This window comes from Jaculus jaculus, chromosome 16 (genome assembly GCF_020740685.1).
Source record: "Jaculus jaculus isolate mJacJac1 chromosome 16, mJacJac1.mat.Y.cur, whole genome shotgun sequence".
In the NCBI taxonomy this organism is placed as follows: Eukaryota; Metazoa; Chordata; class Mammalia; order Rodentia; family Dipodidae; genus Jaculus; species Jaculus jaculus.
In genome coordinates this window covers 4,350,278-4,373,093 of record NC_059117.1, presented here as the reverse complement: position 1 = coordinate 4,373,093, position 22,816 = coordinate 4,350,278, and the positions used below count along the sequence as shown (strand labels likewise).

General features: G+C 48.3%; 1 protein-coding gene and 1 long non-coding RNA gene across 3 annotated transcripts in view; one reads left to right on the top strand and one right to left on the bottom strand.

The window, feature by feature from the left end:
* LOC123455374 overlaps positions 1 to 17,530 on the bottom strand; it is a 28,618-nt gene extending 11,088 nt beyond the window's left edge. For both annotated transcript variants that reach the window (XR_006633862.1, XR_006633863.1), the window contains exon 1: positions 17,397 to 17,530. This is a non-coding gene — a long non-coding RNA (uncharacterized LOC123455374). The remainder of the gene's footprint in view (positions 1 to 17,396) is intronic.
* Positions 11,276 to 22,526, top strand: Inhba (inhibin subunit beta A). The gene is made up of 2 exons (XM_004668857.2): positions 11,276 to 11,868; positions 20,924 to 22,526. The coding sequence occupies exons 1-2, from the start codon at positions 11,481 to 11,483 to the stop codon at positions 21,805 to 21,807; spliced, it is 1,272 nt and encodes a 423-aa protein (XP_004668914.1). The 5' UTR covers positions 11,276 to 11,480; the 3' UTR covers positions 21,808 to 22,526.
* The last annotated feature ends 290 nt before the right edge of the window (positions 22,527 to 22,816 follow it).

Below are 22,816 nucleotides of genomic sequence, written 5' to 3'. Positions count from 1 at the left end.
CCCAATACATAATAGCACAGAATAAGCATTCCTACTCCAAAAGATAGGAATGAGGCATGGCAAGGAAATCAGTGGGTGGATCAGGGAGAAAGCTCTCTCTTAGTCCTATTTCCTTCTATACTTATGTGCCAGAAGAGGGCGCTGATGTCTCTTTCCACTGGCTTAATAGATCAATCCCATAGTAAGTGTGGAATGTTCCACGAATAAGTAGGGTTTACTTTTCCTGGTGGTCTCATTCCTTTTACTGGGTCTCTCAGAAAATGTCACAAGAAGTATGTGCAGTGTTAAGTGTCCCTATGGGAGCTCCCTGTAGTCACAGCATTCACAAACACTCTGTGTTAATGATTGGTGTTTGGTGGACCCTTTGCCCCGGTTCCACGTCGGCAGCGTGGGCAGCGCTGGAGTTCAGGAGTACCCCTTCATCGGGACAGGGTCGAGGCAAGACAGGAACCAATTGACAGCGCTGCCCTTAGCAGCCACACAAAGGTTCACAAAAACTGTCCCGTTCACAGCGACAACCTAGGGCACTTGGTTCGGTCATCAACTACCTCCACCCTTTTTTCTTCAGCAGTTTGCTTTAAACTTCACAGGGCCAGGGAGGGGAAGGCAAGCATCCTGGCATGGCACTCTTTGTTGGCTATAGAAGCTCTCAAGATGCTTAAGAGATCCTAAAGTTGCTATGCATTATTTTATTTACATGTCACAAAACCTGGCTGCTCTTTCCTGCTCCAGAGATCATTCTGGAAGCCATACCCATCACCTAGAATTCCACTTATATAATTCAGTACTGAGCCAATGTTGACCTAACTAATAATATGCCCCATAATTACTGCATTCTGCAAATGCAGGCTCTGATTCTTCATTATCACCTAAACAGTACTTTTTGTTCTAGCATTGCATCTCTCATGGATGCCATAGAAAGCCTTATTTTCACTCCTCTAAATACCCTTATGATGGGGCTACAAATAAGGGGGTGAATGAAGGTACTTATGAAGTGACCCTTCAATGGTTGCAAGATGTTACTTTAAGAGGATGAAGTTTAGCTCAGACTGTAGTGATACATTTGTTTTTCATTTTTTCCTATTGAATAGAACAGTATGGAAACACTCACTATATTTGTGTGTGTATATAATATAGTGCATTATTATATAAATATATATTATACTGTAACTATTCCATGGAGATGTATGGATGGATATGTCCATATGTATAGCTATATGTATTTGTCTGTATGCATGGATATTCAGTTTTTTTCTGGTCAGAAAGAAACATAGGCTGGTTGTGGTGCTGTATGCCTGTAATCCCAGCACTTGGGAGGTGGAGGCAGGGGGAAAGAAAGTTAAAGGTGAATAATGCCTTCTTTTGGTTTTGATTTTGTGCCTTTTTTAATTTCCAGAGTAGGTGGGGGCATAGACCATGGCTGTAACTGTCATACTAGTGACCGAACTGAATGTGCAGTTGGGATGAACTTGTACCAATTAACTCTGAAGGCTGATCACAGAATGCTTACACATCTTACTAATGTTCAATAGAGTAAGCAAGAAGGTTATGTTCAGCTATCAACTATTTTTAAAGGAAAGAAGATGAGTACCAGTGAGCCACATTCACTATGTGTTCATTCTTCAGAGATGTGAAACATTTGGTAATCTAGGGAACTATGCTACTAATGAGGGTCAGTCATTTGCCCAGCATCGTCACCTTTGAAATGGTGAATCTGCATTTGGACCCAGGCAGTCTAACTATATGTATCACAGTGTAATCCACAATCATTCCTCATGTCTCCCAATGGAATTTTCACATTTCAGACCCCAATTTGCCAAGCCTCAGTGCCTGGGTCACCATGAAGACATGTGGGGCTGGGCCCATCTCAGCCTATCATGGGAGAATAAGAAGATCCATCACAGTTCAGTCGCCAGATCTGTCTTCTCCAAATGATGTCACTATCAGGTAAACTACAAGTCATTTGGAAATGCTGTAGCTCAATAAACTATCTCCATCTCTAGCTCAGGAGGAAGCTGTTCTGAGGACAGTCCTTCCTGTAACGAGGTCCCTTAGTAAGGCTTGGCTTTATCACATCTCCACACGAAAAGCTAATTCTTCTCTGGGAGTCTGAATTGAAGGTTAGGGATGACTTCTCAGAGGGGAAAGTGTGAAATGATAATCACTTTCCTATGACACTTGAGAAATGTTATAATAAAGCTGAGTAAATTGAAGCATGAGTTAGCCGGTCCTTTGCCTAATGATGTCACCCACTTTGTGCTTCCTCCAGCCTGTGATTAATAAAAGGGGGTTATTACAGTAACTCACTCCTAGTGGGCAGCAGTGACGTCAGCAGCAGCTGAGCAAACTGACTACATTTAGTTGTGCGTGTGTATGTGGGCATTTTTTTCCTGTGACTAACACGAGGCTAACAGCATCTAATGACACAAGAGCTCCTTGCTGGTTAAGGGACTTCTTGGTGAGTTCTTCATTGTGGGGAACACCATCTTAATTCTCTTACTCCATGCCTAAATCACCTCAGAGTTGGCCAAACTGTCATTTCTGGTATTCCACTGCTTTGTTCAAGTGATCACAAGTGGCTTTTGGTAGACAAGATTTCCCCTTCTTATTTGAGCAGTTCTTCCAACGATCAAACTATCTAGCCCATCTTCAAGATGAGCTCAGTAAGTCCTGGGAGAAGGGACTATGGCCAAAGTTGTTTTGAAATTTTAAGACTGGTTGTAGAATTTAGTGATTCCAGTAAAACTCTACAAGAATACTGCTCTTACTTAACAGCTTGCTTTCCCAAACTGATTAGACTGACAGAAGTCCTGCTTACTATTTCACTTTTGCAAACTTGACCTTCCTAAAATTAGAGCGGGGCACCTGGAAATATTTAATGACTGAGCGGAGCTGCTGCCAGCGCAGGCCCAGAGTGCGGGCAGGGAGGTGAGCCAGTTCCGGTGCTCAGGCCTGGCTGGCTTGGATGTGCCTGGGTGCTGTCCCACAGAGGGGCACAACCTTTGGACCCTGGATCAGGACACACAGGAGGAGGCAGAGATTCACTGGTTACAAAAAATACACACAGGACAGCCCCTCAGTCTTTCATATTGGCTTTTGCCCTCAGAAGCTAAAATTTAGGAGAAGGTTGCAGGGGCATCTTTGTGTAAAAGACACTGGATTGGGATCAAGGTTCCTGACCTCTTATCAGCCCAGCGGAATCTATATGTCAAACTTCTGTGTCCTCGGGGAAGCAGCATGGCCCTTGTAACCGGAGGTGTCCAGGTGAGGAAAAGGATTATGATATTCTGCCCGATGTACCTTAGGGAGCATTTTCTGGGGATATGGGACCATCATTTGCTCCAACAGATGTTCCTGATTGTGTTAGAACTGAAGTATGACAGTTTATCACTATTGCTCAAGGGGCAGACTTATTTCACTTTTTTTCATTCAATATATGCTTTTTTATAGAGTTTGTGAGTGGTGATTGAGTTTTTCAAACCATGTATTTAATGTTCTTGGGAAAAAATCCAGGCATTTCTGAATCATTGGGGAGTTGATTGAGGCCTTTGGTTCCAAAATGACCATTTACCTGAGGTGGCTGTGATTCATATCTTGGAGGAGATGACATGGTGTCATAATGTCTAAGAAAACCCCCTCATGGTTCTGTCTGTCTCAACGTGACCTCTGACCTACCTTTTCTTTCCAGATGAGCCAGCCACTGGGGCTCGGCCTGCGGCTGGGAAGCTGGCCCTCGCCTCCTGAGCAGCCGTTCTCCACGTCTGAGCCAGTCTGACTTAGGCCGCTGGCGTCTGGGAGCTTCACCGTTTATTGATGGTCTTGGTGAGGCTTCTCTGCGCCACGGGCTCCCTCACAGTAGTTTCCCCAGTACTCCAGGCGGGGCTGGGGGAGGGAGCAGCTGGAGGCCCACGCCCTTCTTTCAACAGCCCTACCACTTTCCGTGAGGAAAGCTTGCTTGGGACAGCACTGGAATCTAGAAAAGAACGGGGCTCGTCTGTAAGACGTCACATGAGTAAAATCAACTATGTCTTCTTTTTCTTGGTTAGGAAGAAGGGAACTCCCTTTCGCTGGGACCTAGAAGACCCTGCATAGCTGAAGTGGAGAACTCAACTCCGCATTGACTCGCTTTCAGGAACCTGTTCTCTGTGAGCCAGCTCATCGAGCTTTCTTGGCGGTCACCACGATCCTGCCTTTGGTTAAAGTCTTTTTTAGCTAGTAGAAAGTACGCTGAGGATACGCTGGGAATTTGGTTGGAGCAACAACACCGCTTGCGAGTACCTTGGGTATGTGTGGCCTGGTGCAGGGCCCCAGCCAGGAGCTAGCGCGCGGGCTTGGGAGCCTGACCGCTGACTGGGGTAGTGACCACTCTGCCTCGTATCACTTTTCAGCATTCTAACTTGGGTTTGCACACCAGCTTGAACCATGGACAGAAAGGAAATTAGATGAAACCTTACAATTATACCTGTAAGTCGGTACTTTTAAAGTAAACAATGGTTCGGCCAAATATTTTCTCTGGTCACTCTGCCGGCTGCATTGTGGGAGGTTCAGCAGCATCTCTGGCCTGTTTTCTGGATGCCAGGAGCACCTCCCTCCTGGTTGTGACAGCTAAGAATGCCTTCCATGGTTGTCAAATGTCCCCCGGGGAACAAAATCACTACTGTTTTGGAGTGAAGAATGAGGCGACTTGCTTATTGAGTTTTCCCAGTTCTCTTAGCTCCAGGAGCCCAGGCCCCTAGGCCAACACCAGCCTTCACGAGGCTCTGAACACTCACACTCCTACCAGCATGAGGCCGTGAGGGAGAGCCTGGTGGTTCTGACAAGAACGCGGGGCTTAGGAATCAGGGAGTTCTGCATTATTTCTGACCACGTTGTTTGCAGTGAATCATGGAGGAATGGTAATGCCTCCCTCTCCCCTTCTGTTTTGAGCTGCACATTCATTTAACTTACAGCCACAGCAGCTGTTGGTGAAGGGCTGGCCCATCTTGGTCTCAAAGCCTTGTATATGTTTGGCTCAAGTGGAGCCCAGGGTGTAGCCGTTCAAGAAAGAGACAAGGCTGACAATCGTACATGTTATTAAAATTATTCGATGGGACTCTTAGTCACCTACTCCAGCAGTCTTCTGCTGCAGATACCATTCTGGGTCCTACACGGTGAGCCCTGAACAGGTCTCCAGGGAGGCAGCACTCTGCAAGGAGGCCAGGGTTCCCTCCCTGCCCAAGCCCGGAAGGAAACTGCTGCTGAGAACCGTCCACCATTCTTCCGAATTTCTCTCCCCCGCGTTACATTTTGTGTGCAGTTTCTCAGAGGGGAAATCATGCTTGTTGGCAAACAGTGTTCACGAGGAAGGCCCAAGACCCCCTGAGCCCTCACCAGTCCTGTCGAGCGTCTCTGAACCCCCAGCCTTGTGATTTGCTCCCAGTCACCTGCTTGGGGTGCGTTCATGCTCCTAGCCTCTGGTTTTGCACTGAATAGTAGAGATCTGTGAGCAGCAGAGCCATTTCCAGGCCCGGCTCCTTGTTTCAAGAGTGGTGAGGGAAGAGACCAGCGAATAGCCCATTTGAAAGCCTCAGGACAGACAGAAGGAGAGTGAGCATTCTGGTTTATGCCAGCTTTCTGTGGGGTAGCTGCTGTCGGGGGAAGCAGCTCTACAGTGTAGGGCTAGCTGTTCCCTGAAGACGAGGGTCCCTCGGGTGCTCGCGAGGGCGGGGAAGGCAGGTCTCTTCCTTTCCTCTGCACAGTTGAGCTCTTATCCTCAAAGGAACTTTGTTTCTTGACCAGCTCCCTTAATTGTGACTGAAAACACTAGCTCCCCAGCGATGCACAAGCCTTGGAGTTAGCAGCAGCAAGACAGGCCCTAATTGCTCCATTTACATAGCAGTAGCAACATACAACTTCTAAATATAAATCTCTGGCACGTTGTGCGTTTTGCAATTACAGTAAAATAAGGTACCGGTTTCCCTCTGGGCTCCTTCCTCCCAGCAAGCTGCTCCCGGGTTCGCTAGCGGAGCTCCTGCAGACCGAGCACAGGGCCAGGCGAGAGCTCCGCGTGGAGTTGGGAGCTTTGTAAAGGAGCCAGGAAGCCAGCCCGCCTCCGCTTGGTGCAGGGCGCGGGGCCACGGGGCCAGCGCGGTAGCCGGGGCTCGAACCCTGCACGGAGAGGGGCGGCGCGCCGGGCTGCAGGGCCGGTTTGGCACGCCCTAGCCTTCCGTCCGTCCGTCCGTCCGTCCGTCCGTCCACGGTCGGCCCCGAGGGCCCGGGGCCTTGACCCTGCCTGTGGCTCCAGCCCTTGGCACCGAGGTTAGGTTCAGAGATTCCCAGCCACACTCACTGAAAAGGGATTTTTTTCTTTTTTTTAAAATTCTGCTTGAATTCTTTAGCTGCCAAAGTGGTGGTGGTGGTGGGGGGGATCAAGAGCTGCTCTTAAAAGAAGTTGCCCTTTGCTGGTGCTCGGGGTAAAAATAGAGGCGGCCGCCCTCCCGCCCGCCCTCTCAGCAGCTCGGCGGGGCGTCCGGGCGCCCCCCACCCCATCGCACCCCGTCCCCGGGCGGGCGGGCGACCGGGCGGCTGCAGCGGCGCCGGCGTGATCCCCGGGAGCTGCCAGCAGGTGCTGCTCAAGGTACAGTAGCTGGGCCCGGGAGCCCGCCGCAGGCAGGCAGGCAGGCAGGCAGGCCGGCTGGGGTGCGGGGAGCCCGGGGAGGGGGCAGGAAGTGAAAGAGAAACCAAACCTAGGAAGGCCAAGAAGATGCTTGTCAGGAGCTGGGCCCTGGAGTCCAGCAGGGAAACGTGAATTCCCAGCCCAGAATATTTCACAGGAACTATTTTAACCTGTGCCCGCTTCCTTGCCCCCCACCCCCACAGCTAGATTTGCTTTTCCACTGGGGTTCCTCCCCAAGTCGGGCAAGCCAGCTACAATCAGATCTGCTAGCTTGGCCGAGCAGGTGGGCACTTGAGTGGGCCCCCTGAGTCAGGGCACTGCACATTCCCATGATACATACTTAAAAAAAATAGAACCACCAGTGGCTCAAAAATAGCATGTTTTTCTAAACACTAACGTTGATGCTGAAATTTGGTAGTATGGCTCCCATTTTACAGATTGGAACATTGAGGCTTCAGTTTACATCGTGAAGGCAGCGGAACTGGGGTCTGATCTGGGTTTGTTTTGTGCCACCCACACTACTTTAGGAGACATTTGGTACTTTCACTGGGGTTCATGCTTGAGGCAGGGAGTGGGTGAATTTAGGCGTTTCCCCCCCACCCCCACCTTGAGGGTCATCACACCTCTAGTTCCTGACAAATAAAGTACGCTGATTTTTTATTTTATTTTTTTTCTTACTAAAAGGCTTAGGTTCTTCCAGTTCTAGAGCAAGCAAGGGTCAGGCTTGGAGTTCATCATGATTTTATTTCTGCCTGCCATCCAGCTTTGCTCTTCCTCTACAACGGAAGGACTCGATTCCCTGCTTCATCTCCATCTGCAGTTCTTAGAACGCTCCTCTCCCCTCCTCCCCCGCAGGTAGCTAGCTCCCACACTTTGTATCTAGCCAAGAGAGACCCTCACACAGAAAGCTTCCTCTGTCCCAAAGGAACCTGCTTCCACATACATCAGGAGACCAGAGCCTCTATATTTCGCTTGTGGGCACAGTGAAAAGTTTATTTTATGCATGTTAAATCCTGCATACAAAACAACATATCTGGTCATATGGCTTTCATTAGTTCCCAATTTTGCACATTTTATTCAACTTGTCATGAGAACCCAGCCTGGGCTTCAGCAACCCTCCTTCAAACAGCCTTCTTCACTGCACTGTCTGAGGACGCCTTCCTGCTGTGCATGTTCCCAGACGGGCCACCATGCCCTCCCCCCCAGAACCCCACATCTAACTTTACCCTGCTTCAAAGAGTATTCACTTCTTTTCATTAAACTGGCATTAAATTCATAACAAGTTAGAAAATGTAGTACTTGAAGTTCTGATAATAATAAAATTTCATATTTTTAATTTTTTTTGGGGGGGGTTGATTTTGCTTGTGTTAGTTGGAATGGGACTCTTCAAACCTAGGCAGGATACTTAAGAAGTTCACTTGCAGAGAGGGACCATTTCCCAAGTTCGTGTGATAAATGATGTATGAAGCAGGCATTCAATTTCAAGATGTAAAATAATAGTGTGTGTTCGGGCAGGGGAGACCATCATCATATGGGTATACAGATTTTTCTTATTTTTTCCTCAAGGAAATAGCCTATTTTGTTTAAAAAATAATGCAATTAGAATTCTTGTACAGAACACTGTACAATTCCTTCTTTGTAAGAAAGAAAAATAAAATTCTTTGCAAATAGAAGCAAGTTTGTGAAGTAACAGATGAAAGTTTATGTAAAAACATAAAACTGAACCTGACTATAACAAGGAGAATACACAAGCCATGCAAATTGCAGGGTTGGCTCTCTGGGAGAGCCGTGTATTTGCTTCTCATAGACTTGGTAAAGGATAGACTAGTCCCAGCCAGAGGCTGCACTGGCTCAGAGCATCACCCAGGAGTGTCTCAGAAGCCAAGAGGGATTTCCATTAGATAATGAATTATGAAATGTCTCACACTGGAAAAACTAGTCATCTGCTGATGTCATGCTGATTCTAACCAATCCCAAACAAAGCCCCAGCCCTCCTCTCTTAAGAGGTACCAATGTATGAGTCTACAACCAAGTAGTACAGTATAAAACTTCACAGTGCCAATGCCATGAAGAGGAGCTCAGGCAGCTCTCACCTCACCAGACAGCAGCCGGCTGGGCAAACAGGAGGGAGCAGCAAGGTAATGCTTTTCAATTCTTCCTTATGAGCTCTCTGCACATTCAAAGGCAGTATGGCTAGGAGGAATTTTAAAACTTATTGGCACTTCCACAGGCATTTTGATTTGTATCTTTTTCTATTATGCAGTCAGGTTTAATGCCATTTTAATGATTAGTCCTAGAGCATGCAAATAAATTGCGTGTTTATACAACCCACTCAGCACATATATACAAATACATATGCCAAAGCGAGAGCTATTTTTAAGAGTTACATTTGCAAACAGTAAATTCAGGGAGGCACACCTCTGCACATGCAAGGATAATCCACATGCTGATCTCTTGCTCTTGCTCAGATGCTACTCTCAGGCCTCCTGAGTTGTTCAGAGTCCTGACAGCGTTAGGTCTATGTCAGACTGTCTCGTAAAACTTACCTGCACCAGAGAGGGATTTGGTTTCTGTGTCTGTGACTCCAAATAGGTGGGGGATGCTAAGTATTATAACACAAAAGTGTTTTATAAAGCACTGTAATGAACATACCGCTACTCCCCTCACTTTTTAATTTTTTTAAATTATCCTTCCCTCTAAAAAACTGAGACGTTTAGATATTGTGAACAGTTTTATCAGTAAGAGCAGAGTGCTTGGTATGGCTGGAGCTGAGATCCCGAAGGTGTTCAAGGGCTTATAGCAGGGAGAGTCTTGTCAACAGTTGTTTTTGAAAAGAGTACAGTGCAAATGGTTCAGAAAATCGTCTTCACCTGTACAAACTGTAATGTTAACTTGGTGTCACGATTTTGTCACCCTCTTCCCCTTGAGCTCAGAGCTGATGCTTGTAGTAATGGTACTTATTAACCCTTTCCATCCAACCTGCACTGCCAATCCAGGATGCTGTGAACACAGTGGGTGTCAGCTATAAGTTAACCATCCACGGAAAACGAGAGGGCTTATGTCTAGGAAAGAAACCAAGAAGGAAGGAAGGAAGGAGAGTTTTAACAGATGGACTCCTTAAAGATACTCCTGCAAGATAAAAACACTAAGACAGAAGATTTTAAAAAAAAATAAAAAAAGAGAGAGTGAGGACTTTTTTTTTGCAAAGCTCCATAAAGGCATTGTTTTAAAATGAACATTTTTTCTTGTTCTGAGAACACTTAAATCCATGGTGATTTCATCTCTGCCACTCCTTTGAGGAAAAATGAGGTACTAGGGCAGCCTGTCCATGAATGTCATGGTCAGAACTGGGTAGGCGACAAGCAAAATCATAAAAACAACAACAACAAAAACCTATCCTATGTCAAATGACAGGAAAAAATATTTTGCCAATATATTCTAAAGATTCTTTTCCCACAGGGTCAGTTATTCAAGTCATAAAAGTACACTCTTTTATGAAAGGATGTAGAAAAAGCCCAGTGAAGTTTGTATTTTATCTGCAGAGCCAGGGCAAGGAGTGGTGGTCTATAATTTGTGGATATGTGTGAATAGCAGAGGGGGCAGAAAGAGAGAGAAAAAAAGAAGAGAAGGCCTCCTCTGACTGGGGCATGTAAAATGCTGCCTGCCCTGGGGACCTTGCAGTGCCCAGTTGGCAAAGGCAGGGTGGATTCTATGACCCCGAACAAAAGTTCTGTTGGCTCCAGCTCCCATCAGACAATCTGCCTGCACTGAGGATCTTGAACATTTAAATATGAATGAATGGCAGAAAGGAGTGGTTCTGGGTTCCAGCAGGCAGAACAACCCGCTGGCCCAAGCAGCTCCTCGCCCCAAGGCTAGCTGGGTCTGTGGACCTGTCAGAGGACCTCTTTCAGCCTTACCTCAGGGCCAGGCAAGCACTTAGCTCCCCTGGGTGGTACTAGGTAGAGTGGAGAGGTGGTGGGGACAGATTTTCCAATCAAGTTGGTTTGGAAACTGAAGTAGTGCATTTGGTTTATTTGGTGCCCCCCATCCCCTCAAAAGAAGGAAGAAGGTGAAAGTCTGCCCAGATAAAGACAAAAAGAAAAATGCAGAAGAAAATCATGTTGAAACTATAACTGAGCAAAATTAGGAGCATTTCTTGTAGAAGAGACCATAGAACCCTGGAGAATGGTGGGATTTGAAGAGAGGTGTGCATGAGGGAGCAAGACAGCCTGTCAGAAAACGGGCTGTCCCTCCTCCCTAATCACAGCCTTTACTCACAGACAAACTCCCTCCCTCTCCCATTCACTCACTCACTTCGGGCCAATCCGTCTGTGTTTCTCTCTCTCTCTTTCTCTCTCTCTCTCCTGTCCCTCTCTCTCTCTTCCCCCTTCCCTCCATCCCTCTTCCCCTCCCTTTCTCTCCCTCTCCCTTCCTTCCCCCTCTTTCTTCCTTTCCCCCTTTCTTTCTTTTTTCTCCCCCCTCTCTCCTCTCTCCCAGTCTCTCTCCCTCCCATCCTCTCCCTCTGTCTCCCCCCTCCACCCTGTCTCTCCCTCCCTCCCTCCCTCCCTCTCTCCCTCCCTCCCTCCCTTTTTCCTTCTCTTTTACTCGGAGACAGTCAGAACTCTCGTCCCTGACAGCCACAGACGTACAGCACAGGGTGCATTCAGAGAAGGACCCGCAAACAAAACTTCATAGAAAACTTTCTGCTCTTGTTCCAGAGAACTTGCTGAAGAGGAGAAAGGAAAAAAAAAAAAAAAGACCTGTGCGCGAGGGGGAGGAGAAGCGGGCCTTTTAAGAAGGCCACCACGACAACTTTGCAGCCAGGATGCCCTTGCTTTGGCTCAGAGGATTTCTGCTGGCAAGTTGCTGGATTATAGTGAGGAGTTCCCCCAGCCCCGGATCCGAGGGGCGCGGCGCAGCCCCCGACTGTCCGTCCTGTGCGCTGGCCACCCTCCCCAGGGATGGACCCCACTCGCAGCCCGAGATGGTGGAGGCCGTGAAGAGGCACATTTTGAACATGCTGCATCTGAAGAAGAGACCCGATGTCACCCAGCCGGTGCCCAGGGCGGCGCTCCTGAACGCCATCAGAAAGCTTCATGTGGGCAAAGTGGGCGAGAACGGGTTCGTGGAGATCGAGGACGACATCGGCCGGAGGGCGGAGATGAATGAGCTCTTGGAGCAGACCTCGGAGATCATCACCTTCGCCGAGGCAGGTCGGTGCCGCGGTGGGGGAGGGGAGGCGCCGAGTCCTCGCCGGAGTTCCTCCCCGCCGCCGGGGGCTGCCGGCGGGGGCCGTTCGGGGCCCGGGGGCGGTGGCGGGGAGGGAGGGAGGGGGCAGAGGAGAGGGACCGCACTCCTCTTCGGGGGATCCCTGCGCGGCACCCACAGACCCACCCACGACCCGCCGCCGGTCGCCAGCTTCCACTTGCAGAACTCAGCGGGTCACCCAGGAAGCAGCTCTGGGCCAATCTTCGCTGCCCTACCGGGGAACCAGATCGCAGCAGGCAAATGAAGCCCGGGCATTTTGGGGGTGCTTAGGGAACAGAGGCAGCTCTACCCCCCCCCCCACACCCAGTGGCAAGTTTTACTGCGGGGCGGGAGTGAGGTTGCCAGGAATTCACTGCCAAGGCGCAAGGAAAGTCAGTCTTAAAATGAATCTTCCCCTTTAACAGTCCCATCTAGGGCTAGAAACACTGAGAGCCTTCCTTTTAGTGACAGTCGTTTTTACCTTCAGAAACTTTCTCTATACACTGCACATCCCATCCCAGGCAGCCAAGAGCTACCTCGAGGGGCACTTAACCATGGCAAGCAGTAACTTTTTGAAACACTGACACTTTTGCTTTCTCTAAAAAGCAAACAAATAAACAAACCAACAGGCAAAAAGAACCCTCGCCCAGCCACCCCCACCAACCCAGTTTTGTCCTTTGTAGAGTTACTTAGAACTCTGCCAAGGAGTACAACCCTCAGTGTGCCCTCAGATACTATGCCCAACTAACTCCCCGGCCAGAGGACGAGCCTTAGTGGGTAGATTCTCATCCTTGGCTCAGGACCCCACTAACCTGCTGCTGAGTAGGAAACGCCTGTCAGAGCCAAGGGCCAGCTGTTTATGGAGTTAGGGGACACAGACCTTTCTGTGTCTCCGAGCCCATGCAGGCTGGGCACATGGCTGTGTTAATACCCATTTACTTTCATAGTAATGCCAGGCTAAGGAATGAGATTCCCCGCCAAATCCATTTGAAAGCTGTCTTTGGTTGAATCTATGGCTGTGGTGGAATGTGCCAGGACTCCCCGCATTTTGCTTGAGCAGAATAAACAAGGCGGTGCTCAGGATTTCCAACCTTACAAACCTGTTGCCTCAGATGTCTGTTATCAAGAAAGCCATGAAAGAAGTGGCTAATGTTGGGCTATAGGTCAAATAGCTCCCGGGCTTGGTTCTCCAAGGGAGAAGCTGTAGGTCTAACAGGCCTCCTGGACTGGTAGCTGACCCTTTTGGGAAGGGCCTACCTTCCTTCCTAGCAGTGCTTCCTGGATAAAGCATGACCACCGGGCCTTTATCTGTTCCAGGCTGAGGGGGAAGAGTCAGGTTGGAGGGCACAAGGTACCAGCAGAGCTCTTCAGCTTCTCATAGTGGGGAGGTGGGGAGAAAGCATAACCCTGGCTGCGGAGTGTGTGTGCGTGAGTGTGTGTTTGGACCCAAGGTGATCTGTGCGTGTTGTAGACTCCATCCACTACTGCTGATGAAGCTACAGTTTCTGGGTAGTTGGCTTTGGCTGTGTCACGTGACCAAGGTCCCATCCTGCTGTCTTGCACCGTGTTAGGCTTCTTGGTGGGTGCTGCACTGCGCTCTTCCTTCCGACTGTGTAGAAAGTGGGTCTCTTGGCAGTTTTGGTGATGTGGTGAAAGAGTTGGGCCCTTTCCGTTCTTTCTTACGTATGGCCTAAATCTCCGTGCCAGTGTTACCTCAGCTCTCAGAACTTTTGACTTCTCTGCTTGGCATTCGGTATGGGAGATTTTGAACTCGGTGGCATTTTCAAAGGCAATCCAATGAACTTGCACATTGATCAAGCTCAGTATGTAACAGGAAACTCCTTCCGGTTGAGTTAATATATCTCAGATTTGTAGGTGGTGTTTGCTACAATTGACCATTTTTTCTCATGTGAGAAGTTGCACACATCAACTTCAAGTTGACTTAATATGATTTTACAGAGTTAATGATTGTTGTATGAACAATTTACTCCCCAAGTCTGGAACCATGAAAGTGTTTTGCCAGTTCAGGAAACATTTATCATCTGAATAGCTATAGCAAATACATGAAAATGAACAGCAAAGATATGTCTTGTTGCTTTTGGAATAGTTCAACTTTTGTAACATTCCAACTATGTAGAAAATCAAGGATTTTGGAGAACAGAAAAGGGCATGAGTTTTTCTTTGCTACATAATCATTGGCACGGCATAGTTTACAGTCATGAGCATGCCACAGATGTGCCTTTCAGCCTCAGGATTCCTGGTTTGGGACGCATGGTTAACCTTGGTCTCTTCTTTCCTGGATAAATCCAACAGTGTCAGAGCGAATGTTCCTTGAACTCTTTTAACCAAACCTGTCCCATGGTGTGAGAGGAGGAAGTGTCTCAGTTCTGTGAGGCTGATGCAGATTACTATTGGCTAAGAGCAGAGAATCATTCTTACTGTCTCTGAGACGTCTGACAAAAAATAAAAACAACTTTTATGGTTGTCATGACGATTGCTTCTACAAGCTAGTGTGCCCTTTTGCATGGCCAGCCCCGAGCCCTCAGCGTTTATCACGAGTCCTTTCTTTAAGGGAAAGGCAGTATGGATGAGTGAAACCAACCAACCATGACTTAAGCATGACAGTGACACTAAGAGCAGAGTCCTGCGTGGCTGCTCCATCTCGCTGTATCTTGCTTGCCATGGTGAGAGCAGCTGCCCGGTCTACCACTGGGCCTCACATGCTACCCAGCCCAGACATTGATTCTCATGGCAAAGCTGCAAGTGGGCAGTCCTTCTCAGTAGGAAGAGCGGTGAGAGTCCGAAAAACACATGCTGCCCCTCTCTAGCCGAGGAGGTACGGGCAAGCGAGGCCACGCTGTCCATGCAGGAGTCCCCGACGGCGAGCGGGGAGCGCGGCTTCCCCGCGCTGCAAGGAAGCCGAGTGGCGGTGCAGTCACCCCCACCGCACCCGCCACCCCGGCCCGGTCTTCTTGGAACCTCTGAAACTTCAGGGTTACAGCTGCACTGCTGCTCCGAATAACGGGGACAGGCTGGCCACAAGAGGGCGCACCCCCAGCCCTTCCCTGGGCTCCGGGCGACGCTGGCCTCGGCAGTTGCGCAGACCTGGCATCCCAGCCTGCCGCCCGCCGAGCCCGGCCTCGGCGGTTACCTTCCGGCGTCCTCCCGCCCCCCGCGCAGGAGGCGTTGACATTTCATGGGATCTCACGGGAGACCGCAGCTACCTGTGGTCCATCAAGCAAGCAGGCCAGGACACGGCGCGCTAGGGTCCTTGTGCACATTCCACAGCTCTGCGGGTGGCTCCTAGGACACCCCAAAAGCACGCAGAGAGGAGCACGGGGAGCTGTGGCCGCGAATCGTCAGCGGCACCGAGGTGCGCGCCTGTCTCTCCCAAACACGGTGGTCTGGGCTTTACAAAAGCATCTTCCATCTCTCCTTGTTCCCTGGTTCGTGTCCCCATCAACGCTTTTCACCAGGGACAAATGACTAGTGACTTCAAACAGGGAGGAACAACAACAACAACAAAAAACCCCAAAAAACAAGGGGGGGGAGGGCTATTTATTTAACGCCTGCAAGGAACGTGGAGTTCAGCTGGCGAGGATGCATTGGTCTCCCAGCTGACGGGGTGGAGAGAAGCTCCGCTTTTCCGCCTGCGAAGCAGGTGTGCGCAGGGGCTGGGGAGACGTCAGGAGAGTGCCGCCTCCTCCTGCACGGTCATGGAAAGACATCTTTGTCTCGGCCCTGCTGCCACAAAAACCCTCGAGCATGGGCTCGTCGCTGTGGTTCAGAATTGTGCATACTTCACTGGTTCCTTGGTCCAAAATTAAAAGTGTAAAAGTTCTCAGGAGCTCTGGATGAAGTGTGTGAAATACTGTGGGTTGAACTCTGAGAATTTTTTTTTTCCCTGAACTTATTTTAGGAAGTAAGACCCTTTTCTGCCCAAGTATTTAGCCTTCTCTTGCATGAGGTAAAAGGATGGTGAACTGCTCACGGGTGGATAGTTACAACAATTCAATTATGGATTCTAAGGAGAGATATTAAGGCTAAAATGTTACACAGGAAAATATATTCCAACAGACCAGTCCTGCCACAGGCAAGATTCCCTACTGTAGGTCAGAGAAGGAATAACCTTGACGATCTCACTTACTGCTCGCTGCAGAAGCCTCTGGAAGCAATCCGCAGTCAGTTAGCGCTCAGAGAACACACATGCTGGAAAGGCGAATCCGCATGGTACCCTACCCTTGGTCACCCCATGTCTGGGCACCGAGACTTGATGAAGAGTGGAACACTAAAATGACGCACGTGATCTGTGTAGGAGCTTCGCCTCCCACACTCCCACATTGTGAGTTTACATGAGCCCTATAAACAGCAAGGCATTCCACAGGAGCAGACAGAAGTATTACCTATATGTGAAAAGACAACATATTCTAGGTATTTATTCTCTGGTGAAGAAAGCTCAACTGAACCACAACATTGTATGTGCATGCTGCTTATCTAACTGGCAACGATCACACGCTATTCTGAGATGCTGGGCTTTGGGCTGCCTAGTGTTTGCGTCCTAATGTAAGGGGAGTGAGCAGTGAGGAGCCTGGAGGCTTAACCCTTGGCACACCTTCGTGACTGAGCTATTGGAAAATTCTGACTGCGAAAGAGAATGGCTTTATAGACCTTTCCTTCCAGCTTACATAGCCTTTCCTCTGTCCAGCTCTCCTGATATTTCAGAGCTATTGCCTGTAAAGTACAAAATTCATCCCTTTCAATTTTTCTGCACCATTTTCCTCTCCCTTTGGTATATGTCCATAAAGCTCATCGGGGTTTAAGTGGTGAGATATGATCACCCACATGGGGCTGCGTGGGACTTTCTTAGTGAGTTACTCAGGCAGAGCAGGCTGTGACACAAGCCTTGCTCACAGGCTTCATGGGGAAAAAATAGCCCAGAGGATGAAAAGAGTATTATCAGGGTCTCGTAATGAAAGGTTAGCAAGCACCGGCTGTATCTGCTTACCTACGACTAGGGTAGGAACTCTGTACACACCTGTACAACTAATGTCATACTTACTCATATAGCATTACATGAAGGCTTCCATTTCAAGATTTTACAGCACCAAATATTTAAGTCAGACTTGAAACTGATGAGAAATTGATCCTAAACACTTCAGTCTTAGGCAACCATCTTCCATTTTTCAAGTCATTATGCGTAAAGATTTTCAGTTTAAGGGCAGTTAGAAGCATCACTGCCTTATAGCAATTTCTCTTAAGCTAAACAGAGAGAAATGGAAGGTAACAAATTCACTAGCTATTATTATGTTTTGCCCTTATGTAATTTGAAGGCTGCCATCTATTTCTGAAGCCGACAACTCTGGTTCATGGTCATTCCCTGTAAGCTTTCAGCCATCTCCTCCTCCCCACCCCCTTCTGCAATGAAAGCTAATGGACAAGAAAAGAAAACGCGCTGCTCAGTAAGTCAGAATGCAATAGAACTTGTAAAATGTACCTGCACGTGAGGTAGACCTTGGGAAGACTGGACAGTCTCTCTTCCCCCTGTCCTCCTGAGCATTATGAAAACAGCATTTTCATGAAATTGGATCTCAGTTTTATTTTTTCTCCCCTGATAAAATACCATGCAATATACAAATAGCAGTTCCAGAAATGGACACCAGGAGAAGGAGGGGACAGGCATGTCAGTTAATAGGGGGAAAATCCAAATGTCAGAAATTCGGGGGAGAGATGAAGCGCGCAGGCAATGGTACAAATACAGGGAACAAGGTCTCTCGATTCTGATAATTAAACTGCGGCACAAACCAGTGCTGGGGCCTCCCCACAAGACACAGGCAACGGAGTGCAGTTAATTATCAGTCAAGACCAGCTTGAAAGTCATTTTATGATGACTCGCTGATCCTAATATAACAGCATCTGACAGACTGAGCCCCTCTAATGAGCACTCTCTTTGTACAATCCTCTCTCAGGAACACGAAATCATTTGCTTCCAAGTACAGCTGCCTGTGAAGAAGGGGCGGGGCTACCTCATGCATTAGAAACCTGTTCCCATGAAATGAGGGGCGTCCTGCAGATTGTATGGTAGAAGCAATGTGGCCTCAGCTCAGCCTCGCTGGCCCCACAGAAAGCAATTTGCATGTGGCTGTCACTTGCTCCAGTGTACTTGCTAATCGGTTAACCCTCCCTTGTGCCCTGGCCCCAGCATCTGTGGTCGGCTCTGGACTGTTTAAGCCAAGTCCAGTGCATGCATGTAGCCCTGCCACCAGCCATGGTGCTGGTCATGCCCCTGCTGGGTACGGAGAAGGGCAAAGTGGTGCTGTACTCAAAGAGCCATCTTCCCAGGAAGGGGCTAATCAGGAGATGTCTCCCAGAGAAGCAAAACACACCGGATACCTCCTGGCTTCTCTAAATTAGCAGCTACCATCACTCTGGTTGGACACCCTCTGCAGCTTGGAATTTCAGAAGTGGCCCTGCCTAGAGGCAGAAGGGGCAAAGCAGCTAGTCTGTTAACCTTCTCCTAGTGCAGGCAGGGGTGCCCACAGAGTGAGGGAGCCCGCGCAGTCTGATGCCCCTCTCAGGAGCTGCAGTGGTTCCCGCTGGATCCCACCACCTCTCCACCTGCGGTCACTTGCCGTCTTGGCCTTTCCTTCTTAGAATCGTTCACTTTTTAAAAACTAACAAGGACAAAAACAAAACAACCCACCAAATCTTAGCAAAGGGTGACAAAGGAATCACTAAAAAAATTCTCTTCATGCTTCCCAAAAGTAAGATAGCTTTCTTCTGCAATGGCTCCTTGCTCTGGCTTTCTTGCTGACCATAAACTCCTCTTCATTATTTATTTGAATTATGGGCAGAGATGTGAGGTGTGAGCAATTATCAAAAGTGGCAAATTTCTGGAAAAATGCCATGGAGCCCTTAGAGTCCACAGGAAGGCCTCCTTGGCCTTGGCCTTCATAAATTGACCCCTATCATATTTATGGCTTGCAGAGTGTGTTAAATGAACACCAGAATCCACAAGACACCGTACACTGAAAAGCCGGCCCTGTGCTGCAGACAACTTGAAACCATGTCTAAAATGTCTAGTCTTGCAAATATCCTGGGACCTCCAGTGATAAGTACAGCTGGATTTCCGTGAGCTATAGAATCCAGGTGGGGAGAGCCTCCTGCGGAGTGGCCATTTCCAACACAAACTTCTTGAAGAAGGTTTCCAGATTTGTGCATGGGACCCATAGGCAGTAGACAGCTGCCATGGGCTTATGGTCAGATGAAAGAGGGTCTGCTTCTATGTACCCCCAAGTGGTAAATGTGGATGCAAGGGGAAATATTTGCTTAATCAAAGGACACCTCCTTTTGATCGTGAGTAGTATGGCATAATAAACCTGAAAGTGCCTATGAAAAAGTAAGTGAATAGATGACCTGACATTCATAGTTAGGAAGAACCGAGTACTTACTAAGTCCAACTGCCTTGGCAACTTCTCTTGTGTTTAAATTCTTGTGTGGAAATTCAAATGTGTTTTTGGAGTTTATTTGGTGCATCCTAAAGGGACTGAGGCAAAATAAGGGATGCAGAGGCAGGCATTTCTCTCTGAATATGCCCCGTTTTGCTAAGAAATAATCAGGCATTTGCCTACTGTCTGCCAAATACCTTACTATGGCAATGAATGAGACTGCTCAGACCTTAGACCTCAGGCATCTGCAGTTTGACTGGCATCCGGGTAGCGGCAGAGAAAATGGGAGGGAAGCTTTTTAGAAGAAGTAGGGTCAATATGAACACAGAGGCATCATCTTGTCCAGCCACTAAACATAGCCCGATGGGAACTGGACAAGAACTTTCCAGGTATCAAGAGCAGGCAATGTCATTGTTCCAGGCAGGAGAGCACCTGGGGTTCTCAAGCCCTCAAGAAACACTGTGTAGCTGGGCCGCAGAGAACAGGATCCCATGAGAGCTGGGGTTGAAGGAGGCCCTGTGGATCCCAACCCAAAGTCCTGGGCAGTTTCTGTTGGATGCTAAGAGTGAAGGGCCATGACAAAGGAGGCAGGCAGGATCAGATTCACCTTTGGAAAAGTTTCCTTTAACCACTTAATGGAAAAAAAAATGACTAGAGAGATACCCAACTCAATGTTTCAGAGGCCATGGAGTGCACATCCTGCCACAGGCTGGGGACTCAGTGAGAAGAGTGAGGCTAAGTGGGGACAGGGAACGGGAGGCTAGCTCAGAGATTGCAGTCCACCCCGACCACATAGAGGATGGGGCACAGGCTGTTAGGACTCTTGTGTGAGAATATTTCTGTAGCTAGCTGGAGCTCACAGATTTTCAGTGATGTGATTTCACTGATCCTGCCAGACCCATGAGACTGTAGGTGAGACGTCATCCTTTTGCAGATCCAATGGACATGAACCATGGATGCAACCCCCCAGGCATCTTCATCTGAGAGCAAAGACCTGTAAACCTGTTTCTGTCAAAAGCCAGAGAAGAAATGTTTTAGGCTTTGTGCTCTAGTGTCCCTCTAGTTGCTAACTCAATTTTGAAATATAGTGCAAACATAGCCATTGGCAACATGTAAAGAAATAAGCATTTGTTCTAACAGAACTGACTTTATGGGCAATATAGTTTACATTTCAGATAAGATTCACATGTCAATAAATTTTATGTTTTAGCTGGGTATGGTGGCATATGCCTTTAATACCAGCACTCAGGAGGCAATGGTAGATAGGATTATGTTTGAGGCCACCCTGAGACTACATAGTGAATTCCAGGTCAGCCTGGGCTAGAACAAGACCTTACCTTGAAAAAAAACATCCAAAACAGTATTATTTTTTATCAATCATTTTTTTAAAGTTCCAAGCATTCTCAACATGGTGGGCATATGAAAGCAGTATTCTACACATGGGCTGCAGCCCTCTGACCACTGCTGGGGGCGGTTAATGACAACGGATTCTTACTAGCTTGAAATGGGAAAGTAGATGTAAACTGTGAAACTAACAAGTGTCCTTGTTTTCTTCTGTGCTGTGTTTCATCTTCAGGCACAGCCAGGAAGACACTGCACTTCGAGATTTCCAAGGAAGGCAGCGACTTATCGGTGGTGGAGCGGGCAGAAGTCTGGCTCTTTCTGAAAGTCCCCAAGGCCAACAGGACGAGGACCAAAGTCACCATCCGTCTCTTCCAGCAGCAGAAGCGTCCTCGGGGCAGCGTGGACATGGGGGATGAGGCGGAAGTGGGCTTACAGGGGGAGCGGAGTGACCTGCTGCTGTCAGAGAAGGTGGTGGATGCTCGGAAGAGCACCTGGCACATCTTTCCTGTCTCTAGCAGTATCCAGCGCTTGCTGGACCAGGGCAAGAGCTCCCTGGATGTGCGGATTGCCTGTGAACAGTGCCAGGAGAGCGGCGCCAACCTGGTGCTCCTGGGCAAAAAGAAGAAGAAAGAGGAGGAGGGGGACGGGAAGAAGAAGGACGGAGGTGACCGGGGGATGGAAGAGGAGAAGGAGCAATCGCACAGACCTTTCCTCATGCTGCAGGCCCGGCAGTCTGAAGACCATCCTCACCGACGGCGGCGGCGGGGCCTGGAGTGTGACGGCAAGGTGAACATCTGCTGTAAGAAGCAGTTCTTTGTTAGCTTCAAGGACATCGGCTGGAACGACTGGATCATCGCTCCCTCTGGCTATCATGCCAACTACTGTGAGGGTGAGTGCCCAAGCCATATAGCAGGCACCTCGGGGTCCTCACTCTCCTTTCACTCAACCGTCATCAACCACTACCGCATGCGGGGCCACAGCCCCTTCGCCAACCTCAAATCGTGCTGTGTGCCCACTAAGCTGAGACCCATGTCTATGCTGTACTACGACGACGGCCAGAACATCATCAAAAAGGACATTCAGAACATGATTGTGGAGGAGTGCGGCTGCTCCTAGAGCTGCCCTGCCCTGGGGAGAAGGATCTAGAGTTGTCCAGAGGATATGGTGGCAAAATGAAGACATTGTTAAGGTTTCTGAGCTAAACAACAAGAAAAAAAATAGAAATTAAAGAAAAATACAAAAACTAAAACTTAACTGAAAGAAAGCCTGATGAAGCAGATGGAGGAATAAATGGCACAACTCCTTAGCCAGGGCTCTGAGACGGAACGGAGAAGGAGACAGGGATTGGGAGGGGAAGAGAGAATGATGTACCCTTCATTTCTTCCAAAACCAAACTGATCACGTCAGTTGTCCAATCGGGGTATAGTCCTCTCTGCCCCCCCCACCTTCTGGTTCCCTTGCGAGCCTCAAAGTCTACTTGTCTAGTCCACAGGAATGTGGCCTAGCACAACCCAAAAAAATGTCTAGAAAGCCATGAGTTTAAAAGGGCCAGTCCCACCCAACTACCCAGGTCATAAGTATGTCTGTGTGACACTATCTCTGTGTATATCAGCAGACACACACACACAAACACACACACACACACACATACACACACACACACACACACACACACACACACACACACACACATACACAGAGGCATTTCCACATACCATATGCATATATGTACCGGTGAAAGAACTTTACCATGCAGGTGGTCACACTTTCTTTTTCCGTACCACTTTTGCAACAAGACAAAACAAAACCAACATAAAAAAAATTGAGAACAAGAATGGGAAGATGAAAGATCAAGGAAAAAAGTATCCCAAGTTATATTTCGTTACGGTGCTTATGATCTTAGAACTATGCAACCTGACAGGTCTGGAACTGTTTACTGAGAGCAAAAAGAGACTTTTTGTATTGGAAGTAATCTGATCACTTTTTATTTTCTTCAAGGAGAGATACTTGAAAGGAACATGTTTGTCCATCTGTTGGATCCAAACATTTCTATATTTTGTAAATGTCGTTTTTTTTATCGTTTACTATTTGCACTACAATGGTGTTTGACCTGTCTAATCCTTAT